The 22,962-nt window shown below is 36.0% G+C and overlaps 1 protein-coding gene across 2 annotated transcripts in view; it reads right to left on the bottom strand.

Moving 5' to 3' along the window:
- The window catches only part of LOC111046070 (tachykinin-like peptides receptor 99D), a 580,669-nt gene that overhangs the window by 37,257 nt on the left and 520,450 nt on the right, over nucleotides 1–22,962 (bottom strand). For both annotated transcript variants that reach the window (XM_039420712.1, XM_039420713.1), the window contains exon 5: nucleotides 19,351–19,547. In XM_039420712.1, coding sequence (XP_039276646.1) covers nucleotides 19,351–19,547 — 197 coding nt within the window. The remainder of the gene's footprint in view (nucleotides 1–19,350; nucleotides 19,548–22,962) is intronic.

Genomic DNA, 22,962 nt, shown 5'->3' on the forward strand with positions numbered 1-22,962 from the left:
TTATAAATTATCTCATCACCTCGTTTATGTTCCTTCTCACACATGTTTCTGTTTTTGTCATGTTTCTCAACTTCATTTGACATTTACTCTTTCTTAGAGCATTTCTTACTTCTTTGACGTCTTCAACATCTTCACATCTTCTACAAACTATTTATTTGCTTCTATTCATTCTTCATTCCTCTCTTATTTCCAATAATTTATTTTCTTCTTGTTTCTGCTTTTACCTGGGAAATATCTGACGGGTTTCATGAGAATAACGTTTTCCTCACTTTATATGAATATTTCTCATTTTCATCTCAGTTCCTTTATTACATTCATTCTCTTCCGTATGTCTTTCCCTAAACCAATTTGTTCCATGTACACCACTCTCTTTTCTCGTCTCCCACCTCGTTCTCATCTGCCTTTTCTTCCGGTTTTCTCTATTTTTCGTCATCCTCCCCCTTTGCATCGCTTTTGTTTTACTTCTTTTTTTTCTTCTTCTTCTTCTTCTTCTTCTTCTTCTTCTTCTTCTTCGTCTTGTAGTTCTTGTTGTTGTTGCTGTTCTTCTTCTTCTTCTACTTCTCCTTCTTCTTCCTCTTCTTCTCTATTTCATCTTCCCTCTATTGTATTTTATTATGAACTTCAATTTTTCATGGTATTCTTTCATGATAAGTTTCACTCCACATGGATGCAAATAACAACTTGCTAATGTGATAATACTTTAGTTGATGTTGATGGCTCAATATGTACAATATTATTTTCTTCAATATTTGTAATTATTAATACCAATGCATAACTGAAAATAATTATTTATTTCTTAAGTTTAATTTAATTTTATTATGTCAATTTTTGTAAATGTTACCATAGGCAAGAGCCTAGTAACAATTGTCAATAAATATCTTATCCTATCTTATCTTATCTTCTCTACCCCCTGTCCATGGTCTTCCATCTTCCGTTATTATTCCTATAATTTCTTCTTAATATATTCTCCCTCGCTCATTTCATAACAGTTTTTCATGTTGTTCACAATCTCTTAATCTCTCCTTCCATCATATTCTTCTACACACGAAATCCTTTTATTCTACCTCCTGCTCAACTCCCTCATTTCCTTCTCCCTTCTCCTTCACTTCCTTTTCCTTCCACATTTTCTCCTCTTCCTCCTTCATTCTCATTTATTTTCTTCCTTTGCCTTCCCTACCTTGTTCTTATCTTTAATCTACCTCTTTCTCTCCTTTCACACCTTCTTCTCCTCTGCCTCTCTCTTCCCATTTTCTTCATTATCCCCCATCCTCCTCCTTTGCATCACCCTTGTTTTTCATCCTCTCCTCCTCCTACTCCTCCTCCTCCTTCTCCTCCTCCTCCTCCTCCTCACCCCTTCCTCCAACATCTTCTACTCCACCTCCTCCTCCTCATTCACCATCTTTTCATATATTAAAAAAGGTCTGAATCAAAAGAATTCCCTCTCAAACATAACTGGTAGTGATAGAATAAGGGTTGTGTGGTGGGGGGGGGGGGTTTGGAGGTGTAACTCCTAAAAGCTTTTCGCTTCGCTGATCAGCGATTTTTATTATTTCGACAAAGTTCAGCCACCCTCACATGATTCAGCCTTGCTTTTTGTACCTGATTAGGTAGACGTCAATGTGAGCACTGAAAAGTATTTTCCCAAAATATGAGCGGCTTTTTTTAGAATGGAACAAAAGAGAAGAAATATTCTTGTTAATTATTCCATTCCTGTCAATATTATTAGAAAGTCAAAAATGTTTGATTTCCAAGAATGCCTGCGTTGTTCATTTAAGAGAAATTGTTTGCACTTAAATTCCTGGTTGTTTTTTTTTTTTCAAATCAATGGTGTTTATCGATAATGCCTGGAAATAAATGAGTTTTCTATAATTCCATAATCGAAACCTTCTTTCCTTCTATATTGCTTGATGATAAACATGAATATATCGAATACATAATGGGATTTATCAAATTTATATCAATTCCAAATATATTGATGCAACGCCACATATTTCCATAATCAAAACCTTCTTTCCTTCTCTATTGCTAAATAATATACATAAATATATCGAATATAATGGGATATTTCAAATTTATACCAATTTCAAATATATTGATGCAACGCCACATAGCATTTAAGGTAACGTGTTTCATCCTGTGTTCAAATCAACAGGTTATCAACTTTATTCAAACCAAGACGTTACCATAATTGCTAATAGGTTCGTTTCTGCATGACAGGTAATCTATCAGGTAATTCATTATAGCTTTTCTGTTAGTTTAAGCCTGAAACGAAACACGTTTTATTGAATGCGATCAAAACACATTCAAAGTTTTATTCAAAACTGTACTCCAAACAACATACACTATATTAATCAATAAGTTAATTCTGAATATAAATAAATCAATTTCAATTTGAAACTGATGCAAATCAATTTCAATATGAAACTAACTACAACTTCAGCAATCATATCTTCATCATTATCATCATAAGTTTCATCATCATCATCAAGCTGTGGTAAACTATCTGGACTTGATTTGCATTTATCTGCTCGTTACGCATATTCTGTAGTATATCTCGGTCTGGTTGAGTCAGTATTCGTTGAATGGGTAGCACTAGTAATATTCACAAGAAATGCTGACAGTTTGCAGTGAATCTTACCACAGTTTCGGAGATCCTCACCTTTATCACATCATTCTGCCCCATAAAACACCTCCATGAATCTATTTGCACAGTAATTTACAGCTACAGAGTGTAATAGAGACAGATTTACAGTGTGATGCAATTCATTCTGGCAGCATTCCTCATGAATAACATATTTGCTACTTCATTCCACTAATGCTGACAGTTTATACTGAAACCAGTGGTACAGAGATTCATTTGAAACTGTCAGAATTCCTGTTATATTACACCAATGCTACTCCATTCAACCTATGCTGACAGACTGAAGTGAAACTAACTAGGGTGGTATGGAGACAGCCAGCGATGGTGAGGACCCTATGACATATATATGTGGAATATAGATATACTGTAATCGCATAGTGGTCAGTCTCAGTGCTATTATATATATATATATATAGCAAAGTAGGCTCGTTAACTATCCTTGAATGCTCACAGCTATGATTAAATTACATATTCATCATCAACATACAGTTATCATACTGTTTTATACTGTTCATATTTGCATTTATTGTATTAGGTACAGAGTATTCTGTAGAATATGCAATGAAAGTAAACACAAAATTCTTGTTTTTTTATTCTGTTTTCATCCGTCAAAATTTAAAATCTTAGTTTTCGTTGATGACACAGTCATTTTTGCGGAGAGTTTAGATGATTTGCAGATGCTGATGGACAGAGTGACAGAAAGTAGTGAGAGACATGGGTTGAATATCAATACAGATAAGACAAAGTTAATGGTCATCAGCAAGAACAATGTCCCCAGATGTCATCTTACAATTAAAGGAAAGCCAGTTGGACAAGTTAATAAATACATTTACCTGGGTGCCACTCTGAATGACCAGTGGGATCACTCACAAGAGATCAAGATCCGCATTGAAAAGGCCAGAGCTGTGTTTTTAAAAATGAGTACCATGTTCAAAAGTCACGATTTGGCAGTTAATTCGAAAATGAGATTTCTTCGATGTTATGTTTTCTCCATTCTCCTATATGGTGTAGAGTCATGGACATTGTCAGCTGCAACTGAGCGCGAACTAGAGGCATTTGAATTGTGGCTCTACCGGAGGATGCTGAGGGTGTCATGGGTGGACCATGTCTCTAATAAAGAAATTTTAAGAAGAATGGGAAAGGGAAAAGAAATTCTCAATACTGTCAAAGCAAGGAAGCTCCAATATCTCGGACATATAATGAGAAACGGAAGCAGATACGAGCTACTCCAACTTGTATTGCAGGGCAAGGTAGAAATTAAAAGAGGTCCTGGAAGAAGGAGAATATCGTGGCTTAGGAACCTGAGGACATGGAATGGAATGAGCACAGCACAGCTGTTCAGGGCGGCAGTCAACAGGGTCATCATAGCCAGAATGGTTGTCAACATCCGGAACGGATAGGAACCAAAAGAAGAAGAAGAAGTTTTCGTTGTTTTTGAGTGAAAATGGACTAAATTTTGGTAAAGTGAAATCATAACCCTATTTTGGACTTTTAAAGTGTTATCTAAATTTCGGAAAGAAATAGTACAAGGAGTATCCTTAGTTTTTCTCTCCCAATCAGTGTTTCTCTGTAAGAAATATAAATAAATAAATATATAAAAAAATAAAATAAATCGTTGTTTAGGAAAATCACATTTGCAAGAATGATGGAGGGCAGAACAATGAGTGAGGAGAGATGAGGTGAAGGAATAGAACATAGGAGGAATAGGAGGTGAGAAGAATTAGTGTGGAAAAATAAATATAGCCCATGAGATGGAAAAAGAAAGGAATTTCAAATAAATATAACTAGTAGTTCTGCGAACAGTAGACCTCGCTCATGAATACAACTTTCAATCTAATGAGAAGGGCCAGTACAATAAGTACAGAATACTGTGAAGATTTATCCATGTCATTTTCTTCATTGAAAGTGCTAGAGACACTGTTTGAAGGGACACTGGACTTATCAAGGAGGTACCTTTATATCAAATACATACAAAATTTACCTTTTAAATGAAAAAGACTAAGAAATTGTCAAAAAACCACAGATTCATTGATACTTAGAAAGATCGGTTTCGGTCTTTATCAAAGTTTATCAGAGATTGACAATGGTGTAATCACCGAAACCGGTTTTTCTAAGCATCAATAAATATGTGGTTTTTTGACAATTTCTTAGTCTTTTCCATTCAATATGAATAATTACCACAATATCAACTTCTCAACTACACAAAAAGTAAAACAAAATTAACCTTTACACCTTTACATACAATTTTTTTCTACAACTGCAGTATTGGATTCCAATACAATAAAGATTTTTTAAAATAATTTATCCAAATAATTTGATAAATCAATTTAATTATTCCATCTAATCAAAATAATTAATTTTATAATGATATATTATTAGAATAAGATAAAACAATTGGTATCATCTGCAAAAAAAAAATTGGTTGGAACGAGAATTGAACCTGGGTCCCACAGTGTGAGAAGCCACGGTCTAACCAACTTGGTCATCATGTGCTGTTAACAATAGTTGCGAAAAAGTATGAACATGAATTGCTGTATCTTCAAAGACACATCTTTTCTGGATAGAGGCATAGAGAAACAATAGCGTAAGTAGATATCCCATGGTATAGGGCGTTTATGTCGCAACTTTTACTGTTATCTCAAGCCGATTACTGTCGATTATTGTCAATTTTTGCTGTTTTGTTGGGGTGAGAGTGTATGAACGGCACAATATGAGAGACTACGAGCGTCACACAGCTTCACGGGAAAGAACTACGTGGACTATCGGCTTGAGATAACACTAAAAGTTGCGACATAAACGTCCTATACCATGGGATATCTTACTTACGATATTATTTCTCTATGATAGAGGTTAGTTTACGGGTTTTTTAAATTACAAAAAAAAACCAGTGGTCTTATCAAAAATCGTTACACATACGTTTCTGCGCCTTGTTTCAAAGAACTTGCTTACCAAATTTCATTCAAATCGGACAACAACTGCAACTGTAAGTGCGGTACAAACAAACAAACAGACTAAAGCCGATCGAATCGAAACTAGGACATCAGCTTCGCTTCGGTCAATTAGGTACAGAGTATTCTGTAGAATATGTAATGTAAGTAAACACTTACTTTAATCGTTGTTTGGAAAAATCACATTTGAAAGAATGATGGAGGGCAGAATAATGAGTGAGGAGAGGTGAGGTGAAGGAATAGAACATAGGAGGTGAGAAGAATTAGTGTGGAAAAATAAATATAGTCTACGAAATGGAAAAAGAAAGGAATTTGAAATAAATATAACTATGCTAGAAGATGTAGATATACACTCTGGATCGCTGGAAAAGAAGAAGGCTACGAAGAATATATGGAGCTAGAGAGAAAAATAAAAATCTTAGTACACTTTTTAGTACAAAAAAGTAGCTATAAAAGTGGAAAGAGATAAATACAATGGAGCTGTATGTGAGGAAGGAGTTTGGCGAATAAGGAATAATGATGAGTTGGCACAACTCTATAAGGGGTCGATGTCAAACGAGGCAAACGACAGAAGAGTCCTGCGACAGTTGAGACCAGCGACGGTAGAGACCGGCGACATTCGAGGCCAGCGAGGGTAGAGGACTCCTGAAAAAGTGGCCTCAAATGTCGCCTGCGCTGTTGAGCGACAGTTGAGGCCACTCTAATTTTTGTACAGCCCCGACAGTCGAGACCTGCGACGGCAGAGGACTCCTGAAAAAGAGGCCTCAACTGTCGCCTGCGCTAGGCTCTCCAGAATGGTAGACAGCACCAAAAGAATATTATCATTTAATTTGTATGGATTTACCAGCAATTGAATAATATCCCATTATTCCTTCCATATTATGAATAAGTATTGCAACTTTACAACTGTAAATAAACCTTAGTTGCTTCATCATAAAAAACGAAATTTTCAGACTAGTAAATACCTTTTTGATACTTGGATGTCAAATTCTCAATTCATGATAGATGTAGGATATTATTCTACAAATCAATAACTTTTATCAATTTCACACATTCATAGGATGTGTCCTCAACTGTCGCCTGCTGCAAGCGAGTCTCTAATTTTTGTACAGGCCCGACAGTCGAGACCAGCGACATTCGAGGCCAGCGACGGTAAAGGACTCCTGAAAAAGAGGCGACATTTGAGGCCACTCTAATTTTTGTACAGCCCCGACAGTCGAGACCTACGACGGGAGAGGACTGTAAAACAGTCCTCTATGGTCGTAGGCCTCGAATGTCGTCGGTCTCGACTGTCGCGCCCCCTCTATAAGGAGTCACCCCCATCCATGTAGGCCTACATTAGGTTGAAGCGCTTGCAATGCGCAGGTCATGTAGAGCCATGCCAGACATGAGGACCCCCAAAAAATGTATGTAGGACAACCAGGTGGAAAGAGGGCAGTGGGAAAACCATGGCTGAGATGGATGGATGGAGTCTCAAATGATGCAAGAGATGTACTTCATGTGGGAAATTGGAGGGCGGAGCAAGGGATCGAGATGGTTGGAGAGACAGGATTGAGGAGGCCAGGGCTCGATTTGGGCTGTAGGGCTATTGAAGAAGAAGAAGAAGAAGAAGAAGATGCGGAAATAGAAACTTCTATAGAAAAAGACGAAAGAAGTTGATGGGAAAGTGAAGGGAAGGAGGGGAGTGGAATAAGAAAAATAGAGAAGATTAACAAGAATGAGAAGGAGGAGGAGAAAAATAAAAAAGAAGAAGAAGGAATAGAAGAAGTAGAGAAACAAGTATGAGAAGGAGATAAGAGAAATAAAAATAAAAAGAAGAAAAAGACAAAGAAGAAGAAATAGGAGTAGAAGAAGAAGTGGAAGAAGAAGAAGAAGAAGATGAAGAAGAATCAGGAGTTTTCGAAGCAATTAACAGACTATCACTTGCGATAGAATTGCAATTAACAGACTATCACATAAAGAAAATGGGAAGAAAAAGGCAGAGGAGGAGAAGAAGGTGTGAATGGAGAGCAAGAGATAGATTGAAGAGAAAAAGAAAGAAGAGAAGGCAAGAAATGAGAAAAGAGAAGAAGAAGAGAAAGGGGAAGGAAAAGTGAGAAGAAAATGAGAAAGTAGAGGAAGAGAAGAAGAAGAAGAAGAAGAAGAAGAAGAAGAAGAAGAAGATGGAGGAGGAGAAGAAAAGAAGAGGAAGAAGAAGAAGAAGAAGAAGAAGAAGAAGAAGAAGAAGAAGAAGAAGAAGAAGAGAAGAAGAAGAAGAAGAGGAATCGTTCAAGGCAATTAACAGACTATCACTTGCACAGAACCTATTTCGAAAACGATAAGTTGATAAACTTATAGTTGATACTTCAACTCCATCAAGATAATATGATCGGCATCACATCAAAACATCTACAGTGCCACTGTTCACTTTAGACTGTCAGCTTTGGTTGAATGGGAAACATAGATGTTATCCACAAGGAGCTCTGACAGTCTGGCAGTCATAGCTGCAATCAAAGTTTCTCCCGTTGAAATTGTTTCCAACGAGAAAACTTGTCCGCCATTGGCTGATCTGGGCCGACCAGATTAATAATCCGAAATTGCCAATAGAATTTGATTTCTGTAAGGTAAATTCTGCCCCGTGTTTTGAGGGTGAGGGTGAGAGGGTGAGAGGGTACAGGGAGGGAACAGTCGGACTCCAATCAATTATAAGTTATTTTCCTCTCTCCGATTGCAGCGATTCGAAACTCGGGTAGGTAATTCTAAACCCCGGTACTTCACTAGACTATATACACCAAGTTATTCGACTCGTAACAACCCCTTAATTCTCCTTCCCCGCCCTTAAACAGCAATTTGAAACCGAGGGAATTTGAGGGAAGCTTCATTCTCCCCTCTCATATCAACCCCTAACATTTCAGGGGTACTCAACCCCCCCTTACTAACCCATAATATTTCAGGGGTACCTAACCTCCCCTTACCAACCCATAATATTTCAGGGGTGCCTAACCCCCCCCTAACAAACAGCAAATTGGTTGTTGCTTCCCCAATAACTGCTAAATTCTGAGTTGGATCCAGTTATTACTGCAAAAAGATTCAGTTATTACAAGTCATTACTGTAGAATGAAGACCGATACAAAAATCAACTAAAAGATGTCAGCATCTCTTATTAATGTTTCCCAACGCCTCCTATTTGAACAATGCTGAAAACATAAAGTGGAACACACCATAGATAACGCGACTGTTAACTGTGCAACCATCCATGCCTATCGCAATTGAATAAAGGCAGACTCCCACAGTCAGTGACCGGTACAGTGAAAATACAATTCCCTTGTGTTCCAATGGGACTATTCACAACCAACACGTCAAGCGAGTATGAACAGTTCCATTGGAACTCATGTTAATCAAATTTTCACTGAACCGGACAGGTTCACTGATACTGATGGGTGGGGATCCAGCTTTATCCGTAACAGAATCACCGTACAGTATGTCGGATGGAGTTGGATTTTTGCGCCCTGTTGTAAAAATTACAGTGTTGCACTAATTGGAATATTGTTTTGACGATTGGTAACAGAGAGGTCTGTTTGGATACTTCTGCTACACTGTATAGTCCGGCAATGAATGCTCAAAAAAGGGTATAGAGAAAAAAGTTTTGATAGTTTACCTCCATGTCAAAAATTGTCTTCCAAACTTTTCACTCTATAACCCTTCGTGTACTGGGCTATTTTTAAATTGCATTGTCAAAAGAGGAGCATTTTCAATGCAATTTATGAGAAATGCTTATTGACCGAGCGAAGTGAGGTCTAAGATTCAAGTCGACGGTTTGGCATTTCTCTTAATGTTTAAATGTCTATATGTTTTTATGTTGCGCATTTACGGCGAAACGCGGTAATAGATTTTCATGAAATTTGACAGGTATGTTCTTTTTTAAATTGCGCGTCAACGTATATACAAGGTTTTTTGGAAATATTCAAGGATAATATAAAAGGAAAAAGGAGCCTCCTTCATACGCCAATATTACCGTAAAAATCAGACTATAGAATTACTCATCATAAATCAGCTGTCTAGTGGACTATAATACTACCCGTTCAAGAACATCGAACATCTTGAAAATGTACCTTTACATTAACGTTAGTAGACAGTTGACTATAATACTACCCGTTCAAAAACATCGAACATCTTGAAAATTTTATTTTTCCATCAACGTTGTAGATAGTTGCAGCCAGACCTGATAACACCGCTCACACTCACATTCCGGGACGACACGTCACGGTACGATATAGGACAGAAAGCTCTATGTTTATTTGGGATTTTTTCTAGACATTTTTAATTGATAAATTATTTATTAATTTTTGAGAAAACATAACAACAGGTCAATGTAACTCACTGAGCGCGAGGTCTACTGTTCACAGAACTACTAGTAGTTGGGAGTGGAGATTAAATAACTAACAAGAATAATCAAGATTTACTGATAAACATCTTACAAATTGGCAAGAATAAATTATCAGTATGTATCTTCTAGTCTATGTAATGAAGTAAAGAACTGGCTTATACAAGTACGGGATAGGAAATTTATGTTTGACGCATCATCACGTCTGAACTACTGGACTGATTAACTTGAAATTTTGCATATAGATTCTTAATTAACCGAGGATATTTTCAATTCTTCAAGATTTCATTACTTAAAGTTTTCAGTTCGTGAATTTCTAAAATAAATCCTCGCGAAGCACGGGTTTCTTGCTAGTATATAGTAGTCTTCACTGGGGTCATGTTCATTAGACATACATACAAACACTGGCATAGCGATCCTTGCAAGCACACAGGGAACAAACGTGTCTGGAATTAATTCTAGAGCTATGAGTGTTGTGGGGGATGGTGTAGGATTGGCTAAAGGGAGTATTGTGACGTCACACAAATCATGTTGTAGCAGATGTTTCTTCTCGTCACCAGAGTGCGCTCATGTAGTTGTTATGATCCTCTGATGCTTTGGGGAGAGGGGGTGGCTTTGAGGGGTTCGATATAGGGGGCCGAGGGGAGGTTTGGAGTTTGAAATAGTGTGTCAAGGGGGTTAAGGGAAGCGATTTTGATCAGACAGTGATTACTTGGCTGAACGTTTTCTGTCCAGCTATAAATCAGGGTAGATCAGAATCTGTAGTGAGATTCGCTTCAAAATGAATCGTTTGAATGGGAAACAGATGTTATCTGTAAGGAATGCTGACCAATCGGAATGCGTTTCACTATACAGAGAACTATTAGAGATTTGAAATAGCTGTCACATTGCTGAACATGAATCGAATTTATTGTTCTCAAGAAATTTTGTTCAAGATTTCAACAATAATTTACATTGCCTTTAGGTAGGCGCACACAGATCGTCATCGGACGGACGGCACGCATCGGACGTATCGGATGATTAGATTTGATGCATTGTTTTCAATTAGAGTTCGCATACCTATACGATACGGATAGGTATTCGCACTCCAATTGAAAACAATGCATCAAATCTAATCAACCGTTCTGTCCGATGCGTGCCGTCCGTCCGATGTCGATGTGTGTGCGCCTACATTTAAGGTGTATTTTCGTTTGTGCGTAAACTCCCACAGTCGACAACGACAGGCATTGTTGACATTCATATTGTCCAAATTTGAAGTTTGCTTGAACAGCTGATCAAATTACTTTTCATTATTTGTGTTAATTATACAAGAATCTAATCATTTATAATAATATCAACATATTGCCACTTGAAAGAATTAAAAAGTATAAACTCAATCTCTCTCATTAAAACATAATTGAACATAATCACATAGGTTATTTAGACAAATTGAAATCCACCCAATCTGAGATCCTCACCCTGTCGTGGTCGACGACAGCATTCACGTACGAACAAAAACCCAGCTTAACATTGCCATCAATCATGAATATTATTGATGCTCCCCGTGTTATCGGATGTGCACGTTAAACTGTCGGTCCCGGCTGAAGTATGACAGTTTTAGGCCCATTGATGGCTAAAATTATAAATATTCAGGTGGTGGGACCTTCCCACAATGTTGCCGAGTCCTCAGCAACAAAAGCCATACGAATTTACTTTACTATTATTGATGTTATCTTCCAACAAGATTATATCATAGAGAAACAATAGCATAAGTAGATATCCCATGGTATAGGGCGTTTATGTCGCAAGTTTTACTGTTATCCCAAGCCGATAGTTCACATAGTTCTTTCCTAGCAACATATGGTAGTCTCTCAAATTGTGCCGTTCATAGACTATCACCCCAACAAAACAGTGAAAATTGACAATAATCGACAGTAGTCGGCTTGAGATAACAGTAAAAGTTGCGACATAAATTCCCTATACCATGGGATATCTACGTACGCTATTGTTTCTCTATGATTATATCTTGGTGCCGTTTGCACAGTGCTAGTTTAAAAGTTTTTCTAGTTTAAACTGAATAAAATCCATTTATGGGTCACTTTCTCCAAAGTTGGTTCATGTATTGAACCCGTTTAATCAGAGCATAGTCACATTCATTATGATGTGTTTCAACTGAGTCAGCTAATAATTATTCAAACTAGAATAATTTTAGTTCAACTTTTTTGGAGAAAACGACCATGTGTCTCGTTGTCATAATGTGATTCATTTTGATATTGAACCACTAGCTGATTCAAATCAGTTTAGGCGTAAACTATGCAAAGGATCCTTGAGTAGCTCATGTTTGTTTCTCCAACCAGTTTTCATTGTCTGATGTTGATCTTTCTTGAATACTCAATCATTCTTTACAACATGAACCCAGGATGATCTCTTCAGAAACTACAATTTTCTTCAAGAAATTAAGTAGAATATATATTGTACAACATTTTGAGAATAAGCTTTCTGAAATTCAGTACATTTCATCCAAAAAGAAGGAATCGGAGTATAGTTTGTGACTTCATGCACAAATAATAAGTGAATAAACAAGCTTATGATCATCAACAAGAAATTAGTAATAGTTTCTATTTTACGTTATTCATTTCATTCACTCACTTGAAAATGACATTGAGGTTGAAACTTTAAAACTTTTTTTTCATTTGTTCTACTCTGGTAGTAGAAGATATTTACTTGACATTAGCCTGCCCATCTTGCAACACTTAGAATGAGTCTTTAAGCCATTTTCTATTGAGCTGTGGAGTATATCAGGATATAACAGAACAATACATTGCGATGTATGTATATAACATTGTGGATGATAGAGATAAGATTATAGTTTTGCTTTCAAATTTCCTCAAGGAAAAAATATCATATATTTATTCATACACTATGGAATCATTAAATAGGAGAGGATATGCTCTGGGTGTGCCTAAATTAATGAATTTGCAGAGTGACATTTTTTAGTGTACAAGTAGCATCGTTACCTGATGATTCTATTGATCCTAGATAATTTATTCTGTTTTTTATAGTCTTGTTGTGTTTATGTTACAAATTGTGCTTCTGTGATTATCAATTTTTTCCCTCTAGTCTACTCTGTTTTTGATTTTTATGTATTTATTATTGATGTTCGTGTGCAACTCTTTGTATAGGGCATCGCCCTTTAGACAGATAAAGATTTCTATTTATAATTAGATTGAAACATGAAATGTTTAGAACGGGTACTTGGATTTTAATTTCTTTATAATAGTTAAGAGTAGCCCTAACCCAAAAGTTAATAAATTATCAGCGTTTTGAAACAAATCATTAGCCACCCAGATTTATTGACATCACACAAATATTTCCCATCTAACTCCTCAACATTGAAGGTGTTAATCTATGCAAGCCGAGTGTTGACGATTTTGTAACAAGTTGCAAACTCGAATAAATGAAAATTGGCTAAGCCCCACTTGCTTAATAAAGAACAAGCAAGTTTGCAAGTTATCTCGAGTCTTATACGAGTTGCCTGCACTAATCAGAGCCCCTTATTCGGCGTGTGAACGTGTGTGAGCGTGTGTGGACGAGTGAACATGTGTCAGTGTGTTAGTGAGTACATGGCAGGTACAATCATGTGTATTCCGTAATGAGCGAAGTTTGGAAATCAAGTTCCGAAAGTTCCGTCATCCAGGGAGCAACACGAAGAGTAAGAAAGAGAATGAGATAGAAGTGGAGAAGGAAAGAAAGAGAGGTGGTGTGTGTGAGTGTGAGGAGGAAAGAAAGTGGGGACGAGGATGATGAAATTGAGAGGTTGTATGTCTGAGAGGTAATGTTTGATAAGAAGTATTCTGTTGGGATACTCTTTTTAGTCACTGTTTGGTACTCTTTTTAGTCGCCTGCAACCCCGCAATACATGTGAGATAGAATACTACTTTAGAAAGGGACTTGAGATTTCGTCAATATTCCACTTTATTTCAATAAAAATTACTTTTATACTATGAATAATAGTTATTTGTGTATCTTTAGTGGAAAGTACTGTTTTTTCTCCCTGAGGGAAAAATTTGAATCCCGAGGCGAAGCCGAGGGCAACAATTTTCCTGAGGGAGAAAAAACATTTTCCACTTGTGATATACACAACATTATTCCTCCACCTACATTTTTATAAAAACTGAAAATAAAATAATTTTAAAAACGTACGAGACCAAACAATGTGTTACAACATAATATAAAAAGTAAACAGACACAGATGGTTTGTAATCACAGTTCTCCGTCGACAGCGCTGTACGCTATCTGCCACCAAAAGTTGTAACAACAATGGCCGCCACAACTACAGCTATGATGAAGTTCACGTTTCAAATTAGATTAGTTGATGAGGAATATTCGTTGGCTGGTATTTTGAATAACATTGTATAAAAAAATTATACATTTTTTTAGTATAGTGATATGAAGTTTGTAATAAATTTCATATACATATTTATCAAATGTCTGGTTGAGGTATTGAATTTAGTTGGTTTAATGACTACTCTATATGCTTCTTCATCTGAGCTTAGACCTTCTAACCTATTTCAAATGTACGTTTTGAAATAGAGATGCTTCCATATTTTTAAATGGAGTTACTTTACGCTCTTGGGAGTTTTCGGTTTTTCCCTCCCGAGAGCGAAAAAGTGACACTTGAGTATTATGTCCCAGTGAGTAAAGTAAGCATTTGAGACAGGAGGTGGAGGAAAAATAGATCTAGTGAGCATCCCGAGCTGGGCGAATCGCTCAAATGCCGCTGATACCTTATCAACTGATCTTTTGGAATCTTCAGTTCTGTATATTCTATATGACTCTATATGATATTTTCCTCTCGTGATTATTGATTCTATCTATAGTATACATAATAATAGTGACATTGGAAACGTATTCTTCCTCGCCTTTGTCAATATTCCACTTTATTCTAATAAAAATTGTTTTTTAGACCGCGACAGTGTCTTGTATACGATGAATAAAGTAAATCTAATAAGCTTCCCGGGCTGGGGAACTCGCTCAAAATGCCGCTGATACTTTATCAACTGTTCTATTGGATTCGCCAGTTCTATATATTCTATATGGTTTAAATATGATTTTTTCCTCTCGTGATTATTGATTCAATCTATAGTATACATCATAATAGTAACATTGAGAATGTATCCTCTCTTGCCTTAGAAACGATAAAATCTTATCCAATGAACTTAATGTTTCAAACAATATGTGTTGAAAATTGAAGCTGGTTGAAAAAAGTATTCGAAAAATTTCATCGAACAGACAATCAAACCAATCAGCTGATGAAAAGCGAAATACGCTTGTTCGTGGCGTTTAAGTCTGTACGCGCTTTAAAATACTCCCCGGGCTGACAACTAATTTTTGTATAGTAGCGCTCATCGAATTTCCTTCTAGCTGTTTACCCCGTTGTCAATATTTGCAGTAGCAGAAGTCTTCGGGGTGATTTACAGCATTTAATTGGGATTTTCGTTTAAGAATAATTATTAATTCATTAGCATTTGAATAATTGCAATATCTTAGTAATTTCCATCTGAAGACTTTAAAATACTCCTAGGTGTAGAAGTGTTATGAAAGTTACTTTTTCTGATGTAGCCTCTTTAAAGCTATGAAGATGTTGTATAGGAGAGAGACTCTGATACTATTCAGTGAGAGTGAGTGTTTGAGAGAAAGTGTGTGTATGTGTGAGAGAGACAGTGAAAGAGAGTGAAAGTGAGCAGTGACGCCTAAACGCAATTCCAATATATTGAGCCTCAGAGGTGGGAATTGAGCAACTCAAATCTCTAGCCGCTTTGCACACACAATTTACGAAAAATGGAATTTTGTTCTCTCGCGTCGTTCACAGCTCATCTTTCCAATCCACTGATCTGGGAGTTGCCTTGTCACTGACTGCTCTCATCCGATCTGATCTGATCTGTCGCAGTCCCATTCTGGTGGAGTTGCACCCATTCAATTATTTCCTGCTTCGAAATCAATCTACAGCCTTCCTGCTTTAAACTTCTAGCATTGGTTGATTCTATTCAATCTACTACCGCTTTTCCGATAGTACATTGGATTGGGTTGAGTGATTCTGATTTCTGAAAGAGATGCCTCGTGAGGAATTTAGTGTAATTAATCAGAAACTATTAGTATCATCACTCCTTCTAAAATAACACCAATGCTTAAACGTTTTTACTTTCCTTGCCCTATTACCATAGGTAAGGAAAGTATTGCTTTCCGAAAAAATTAAGGTACCCCAATTTCTAAATTTCTATACGTTTCAAGGTACCCTAAGTCCGAAAAAGTGGTTTTTGGGTATTGGTCTGTGTGTGTGTGTGGTGTGTGTGTGTGTGTGTGTGTGTGTGTGTGTGTGTGTGTGTGTGTGTGTGTGTATATGAGTGTATGTGCGTCTGTGTACACGATATCTCATCTCTCAATAAACGGAATGACTTGAAATTTGGAACTTAAGGTCCTTCCACTATAAGGATCCGACACGAATAATTTCGATCAAATGCAATTCAAGATGGCGGCTAAAATGTTGTCAAAAACAGGGTTTTCCGCGATTTTCTCGAAAACGGCTCCAACGATTTTGATCAAATTCATACCTAGAAAAGTCATTGATAAGCTCTATCAACTGCCATAAGTCTCATATCTGCAGAAAATTTCAGGAGCACTGCACCATCCATGCAAAGTTTGATTTTAGATTCCCAGTTATCAGGCTTCAGATACAATTTAAACGAAAAATTTCAAGTGGAAAAGATTGGGCATGAAAATCTCTACAATTATTGATCAGTAGCATTTTCACCTAAAATTGTAAATAAGCTGGAAGTTCGAGAAAATAAGATTATTCAATTTGCAAACTGTTGGCAAGTGTTGATTCTATTAAATCATTCACTATGAATAGATAGCAGACTTCATGTGTCTGCAGCGTTATTGTCCTGTCACCAGCTGGCTTAGATCTTCGAATAGTAGACTAATTCAGATGCGCGGCAACACTAGCGTCAGTTGATCAACTTCCATAACGGCAAGGAAAGTTGTGTGAGTGCGCCACACCAGATATTTGTCTTTTCTTCATTCAAGGTTCAGGCTCTTGCCTGTTCCGACTCACCACAGTATAGATCAAATCTATTACATTATACAGTAAATCTAAAATATTAAAATTGATTTTTTTAAATGTATGAATTCAGGGCTACTTTCTTGTATTTATAAAATAGAATTATAGTACCCTTTGAAACTAATAAAATATTTAAAAAACAAGAATACAAATTGTAATTGTTATGGTGTGATCACCGAAACTATAGTGAGGTCCACTTTATAATGACAGTATTTGATCAACTTTGGTTTTGCTATCCTTGTCTATCATTCGACAAAACCGGTGGTACTATCCTTTTCTAGGTCCGCAACGATGCCAATTATGTTTTTGACAGTGTAGAAATACAATTAATTAATTCAGAGAATCGGAATCGCTATTCTTCTATCTTTATCCACTGCCATTACAACGTGGACCTCACTATAGTAGTTGTGTTACAATTTGTATTCTTGTTTTTTAATATTTGATTAATTTTCAAGGGTACTATAATTCTATTTTATGAATTTTTTCCACATTATACAGTAAATCTATAATGAATTAAAAAAAATTCTAGCAGCGATTACACATTTTGTACTCCATTGCCATCTTTTACGAGGTCTACCTATATATCTTTTCCCTTTCGGGTGTTAGATAAACGTGTTTGTTCCTCTTAAAAACATTAATAAATTATCCTACTAAACCAAAAACATGAAGAGACACGAAAATATTAACACGCAGTCTACTAACAGTATGTCCTTCTCCAATCCTATTACAGTAGGTAGTTTAATGTCTTTTTCAATGTTAGCTGGGAGGTATATCATGCTATAGTGAGGTCCACGTTATAATGGAAGTGGATAAAGATAGAAGAACAGTGTTGCCTGTTCTCTGACTCAATTATATTTCCACATTGTCAAAAACAGATTTGGCATCGTTACGTAGCTAGAAAAGGAAGTATTACCTACTTTGTCGAATGATAGACAAAATAAACATGACAATGAAAATAGACTGCATGACAATAAAGATAGACAACATGACAATAAAGATAGACAACATGACAATAAAGATAGACAACATGACAATAAAGATAGACAACATAAGAGTAGATCAAATACTGTCATTACAACGTGGATCTCACTATAAATACTTTTGACCAATCACAGGTGAATACGCATCAGCGCCTACTGCAAGGCCACGCCCACAACGCGCTCTCATTGGCTGGTGGGACTATGTCATCAGAGAGACTCCATTTTGTTGAACGATGACAATCAACTCATAGAAACTCAATTTGTTTGAATGACTCTTCCTAATTAGAAACTAGTATCACACTATTCGATTGATCGGAACTTATTAATCGATTTAAATAGATAGTTATTGTTCAAATAAGTCATAATTCTCACAAATCATGACAAAAGTCCTAGTGTAATTGGTTTGAAACTGTTAAAAAAGTTACCAGAATATTTATCAATGAATTCTAAGAGAGAACTTTATGCATACCTAGTAAACAAGGCTTATTAGAGTGTAGATGATTTTTTCAATGATAGCACTTGAGTTTGGAGTTGCTGTTGTATTATAAATGTGTTCTTATTACCATAGTTATTTGCTCAACTTTTTAATCATATCACAATAATTGTTATTATGTCATTTATTTTGATGTTTTGACTTGAATCTGTATGTTTATCGTTTTTGACTCAATAAAATGAATTTGAATTTAATTTGCTATTGGTCTCAGAAGGTGTCAACTATCATATACGATAATTTATTGGAAAGGGCAGATCCTACTTGATTTATTATCATTATTATTAGAATATATTAAGATTTATTCAATTGAAATGCTCACGGTCTATTATATAATTTATTCAAGTATAATCTTATTTATTATTGTATAACAAAAAGCTGAAAAGACAAAACAAAAGATTCAGAAACCCTGAATCTTAAATAGCGAATTACATCACGTCTTACAAAGACTAGAGAACCAATCAGATGAGGGCTTACAAATTTTAGAGGAAGAGATGAAAATTTTTCCAAGAAATGCTCTCTCTGGCTTGTGATCTCGACTGATACGGCAGCACATGAGGATAGGGTTCTTTTCAATTATTTTTAAAATGCATTAAGCCAGTCCCTTTTTAAATGTTTAAGTATTTGTAATTAATGTTTGATTGTTTATGAACTCAGTGAATATTGAAGAGTTCTTAATTGTTAAATATTCCCATATACATTTAATACTGATAGAAAATTACTGTACTATTCATAATTTCCGATTATGTGTAATGTATAAATTGGAAGAATAAATGAATTAATTTTTATCATTATTATTATTATTCACAATTGGAATTTGTTGATTTACCTGTGATTCATCCAGCAGTATATGATGGGGTTGTACATAGAGTTGGACATGGCGAGCCAGTAGATGGCCAGATAGATGTCCTGTATGGAGGGGTGGTTCGTGATCTCGGGCATAATGGATGTAAAGATGAAGTAAGCGTGGAAAGGCAGCCAACACACTGCGAAAATGCTTACCACTACTATCATCATCTTCACCACCTGAAACAACCACAAAAACCACTTTATTCATCGAAAAAATTGCTCAAAAATGATCTAACTATTCATTCATTGAAATAAAATTCATTCATTCATATAAACTAGTAGTTCTGTGAACAGCTAGCTGTAAACCACAGCCTCCTCTTATACTGTCCATCAGAGTAAATCCTGTCTGTATGTCGTGTCGGCGAGATATTGGTGTGAAAACGGCTAATGGCTGTTGCGGTTGGTGTATCAACAATGCAAACATCAAAAGCTAATCTCCTTCAAGACATACTGGCAACAGGTCAGCCCGAGTTCAAAGCAGAGAAAGGTCGAGAGACAATACAATGTTATTTAAGTTATCGATTGCATGCAATCAATAGTTCATTTAATGGTGCATAAAAATTGCATTCAATGAGGCATGAAATTAATAGTCCACACAGCAGCTGATCTTTTACCAAGTTACATTGAGATATTGAATTGCATGCGTCATGGCATGCAATTCATAATCCACTCGACAGCTGATTTATGATGAATAGTCTGATTTTTACTCCAATATTGGTGTATGAAGGAAACTTCTTTTCCTTTTGTATTATCCTTTAAATGCAAGATTTTAAAAAAAAAACTTTATGTATACGTCGACGCGAAATTCAAAAAGGAACATACCTGTCAAATTTCATGAAAATCTATTGCTGCGTTTCGCTGTAAATGCCCAACATATAAACATAAAGATAAATGCAAAGCCGTCGACTTGAATCTTAGACCTCACATCGTTTGGTCAATAAAAATAAAATTGTATTCATTTATATGCGCTCTGTTGCACAAAAGTCTGTTCAATTTTGATCGTGTCATTTAATTTACCATTGAAACACAACTGACTTGTGCATCCGGGCCGTAGACAAGTGGAAATGATAAGATGGCATAGTTGCCGATTTTCTGTCCCCCCCGTCTTAAATAGCTGATAATGGTACATCAGTGATGCCTTTAAAAGACATTGATGAATGTTCATGCACTCTATCAGTTGTTTTGAACTGAAATACTACAATCAAGTTGATATTTTTTGTCAGATTTGTTCCATGAACAAGTCTTTTTTAATACTTCTCTATATTGAATGTTTACTGAATGCACGTTGTTAGCGCAAAAACTTTGTTTTGCTGTACCACAAATATCAATATTATTTCATTATTTATATCATTATATTACCATATTATTATATATTTTTATTAGGCCTATTCACAAATTCAATTTCAATATTATATTATTACTAGCCGTCAGGCTCGCTTCGCTCGCCATATCCGTCTAGCCAGGGGGCTCCGCACAGTGGACCCCCGACTGGTTCGTCCAGGAGTGAGATCAGCGGGCTCACTTCGCTCGCCTGCATTTTTCATTTGAGCATTTTTATCATATGTTAGGACGATCCAGTCGGGGGTCCAGACTAAACGTCTGGCTAAACGGATATGGCGAGCGAAGCAAGCCTGACGGCTAGTAATATAATATTCCCAGGAATAGCTCTGATTGAAGTAGCAGTGCCCAATCAATTTTTCCGCTATAAATGCATTTCAATCTTCAACTTGGTGCCAACCTAACATAGTCAACTCAACTTAATGCCAACCTGACAAAATTATTAATTTAGTTACCAGTTAACAACTGTTTCGAAGAGGTACTCTCTCTAGATTATAGTTCTATATTCACATATGGTATGGACATTTTTCAAATATAATTAGAGAATAAGAAAATATACATGCTAAAAGACAACTTTAAACCCTTAAAACCACCCTTAGAGTTAAAATATTGCCAAAAGATTTCTTAGTGCGCCTCTAAAGGGCCAACTGAACATACCTACCAAATTTGAACGTTTTTGGTCCGGTAGATTTTTAGTTCTGCGAGTGAGTGAGTGAGCCAGTCAGTGAGTGAGTGCCATTTCGCTTTTATATAATTATATAGAAGATAGATAGAATATGTAGTTTCAATTCTGTTATGCAGCTTTTGTAATCTTGTTCGTCAACTTCTCAATATGAAACTGAAACTTACGATTTAAATCACCTTTTCACAATACCCATGTTAGTTCAAGAATCAATTTCTGATGCTGCTTACATACAAAGGTCAACAAGGTTATGGCAGCGCAACTGAACTGAAGCTGCTCTTCTACAACATACAAGTGTGATGAAGCTGATTGCATTGTGGCGAAAGCAAAACGACTAGAGAAACACTGAAAAGACTTGCTCGAGATTTTGTCGCGTTGCAATGCAGTTCGTAGATGATAATTGGAAACAAACAATAAAATTGTGACCATGAAGATTCTTCACCACTGAAAAACATTGATTATTGACGAGTCGCATTCGAGTAACACATTCACGAAAGGTAGCATACAATATAAACTGCTTATCTCTTTTCTGTATAGGGCTCCTTTTAATAGAAATAGAAAGAAAAATGAAAATCTCATTACCGTTTTTGAATATTAAATCACAACATGTTTCGGACAACGATGCCATTTTCAAGTGATATAAAGGAATAGTACTTTACGTAGCAAGTCCGGTAACGATAATTTACCGCTTAAGTATGATTGTTTCTGCCCGAAACGTAGTTGAGGGCAGAATTATCATACGAATGCGGTAAATACGTTACCGTACAAGTTACGTACAATATTTTTTGTCATACTTATCTGAGAAAGAATAATATTGCTAAGAAACAGAAACCATTACCTGCTGCTGCTCGAGCTACTGCATTCTATAAACATGACCTAGCCCATAGCGCCTAGTTCATAACAGACTCCGAGCTCAAATAAAATAATAGAGGCCCAAATTATAAGATTTCAGATGAGTTCTTATAACTTGAAACTCCTTAAATGAGTTCTTTAATTATTTAAGTTGGTATTAATTACTCAGATGTTATTAGGACTCAGTAGAGTCCTAACATACTCGACTGTAAAGGGAACATATGATCTCTTTACAGTATAGTATTCTGTAATGAAAATCACATGTTTTCTTGTTCTGCAAACAGCTGTTTACCGGCTTGATTTAATGCATGGAAAACAGCTGCAATTGAATAGGTATGACAAAAATAAATAAATACTGCTGGAAGATTCTTATTTTGATCATATGATAGTGTATTCATATGATTTTATGAACTGAAACTGTAAATAAATATTGTGGATTTAAATTCGCATGATTCTATCAAAAATGGGGTTATTGGTGTCTAATTGGATTAAGTTTATTATTTTACCTCTGTTTAATTTTGCCAGTTTTGTTTTATTCACTTGAAAATGACATCAATGTCCGAAACAAGTTGTGATTAAATAGTCAAAAAGGGTTCTGAGATTTTCATTTTTCTTTCCATTTCTATATAAACTGCCTTCATTTTGCCGATCTCAAAGTCTATACGCTATCCAGCGCCTTATTAGACGCATTCACTCACTCATTTACCGGCTTCGGACAAA

The sequence above is a fragment of the Nilaparvata lugens genome, chromosome 2 (genome assembly GCF_014356525.2).
Source record: "Nilaparvata lugens isolate BPH chromosome 2, ASM1435652v1, whole genome shotgun sequence".
NCBI classification, from domain to species: domain Eukaryota; kingdom Metazoa; phylum Arthropoda; class Insecta; order Hemiptera; family Delphacidae; genus Nilaparvata; species Nilaparvata lugens.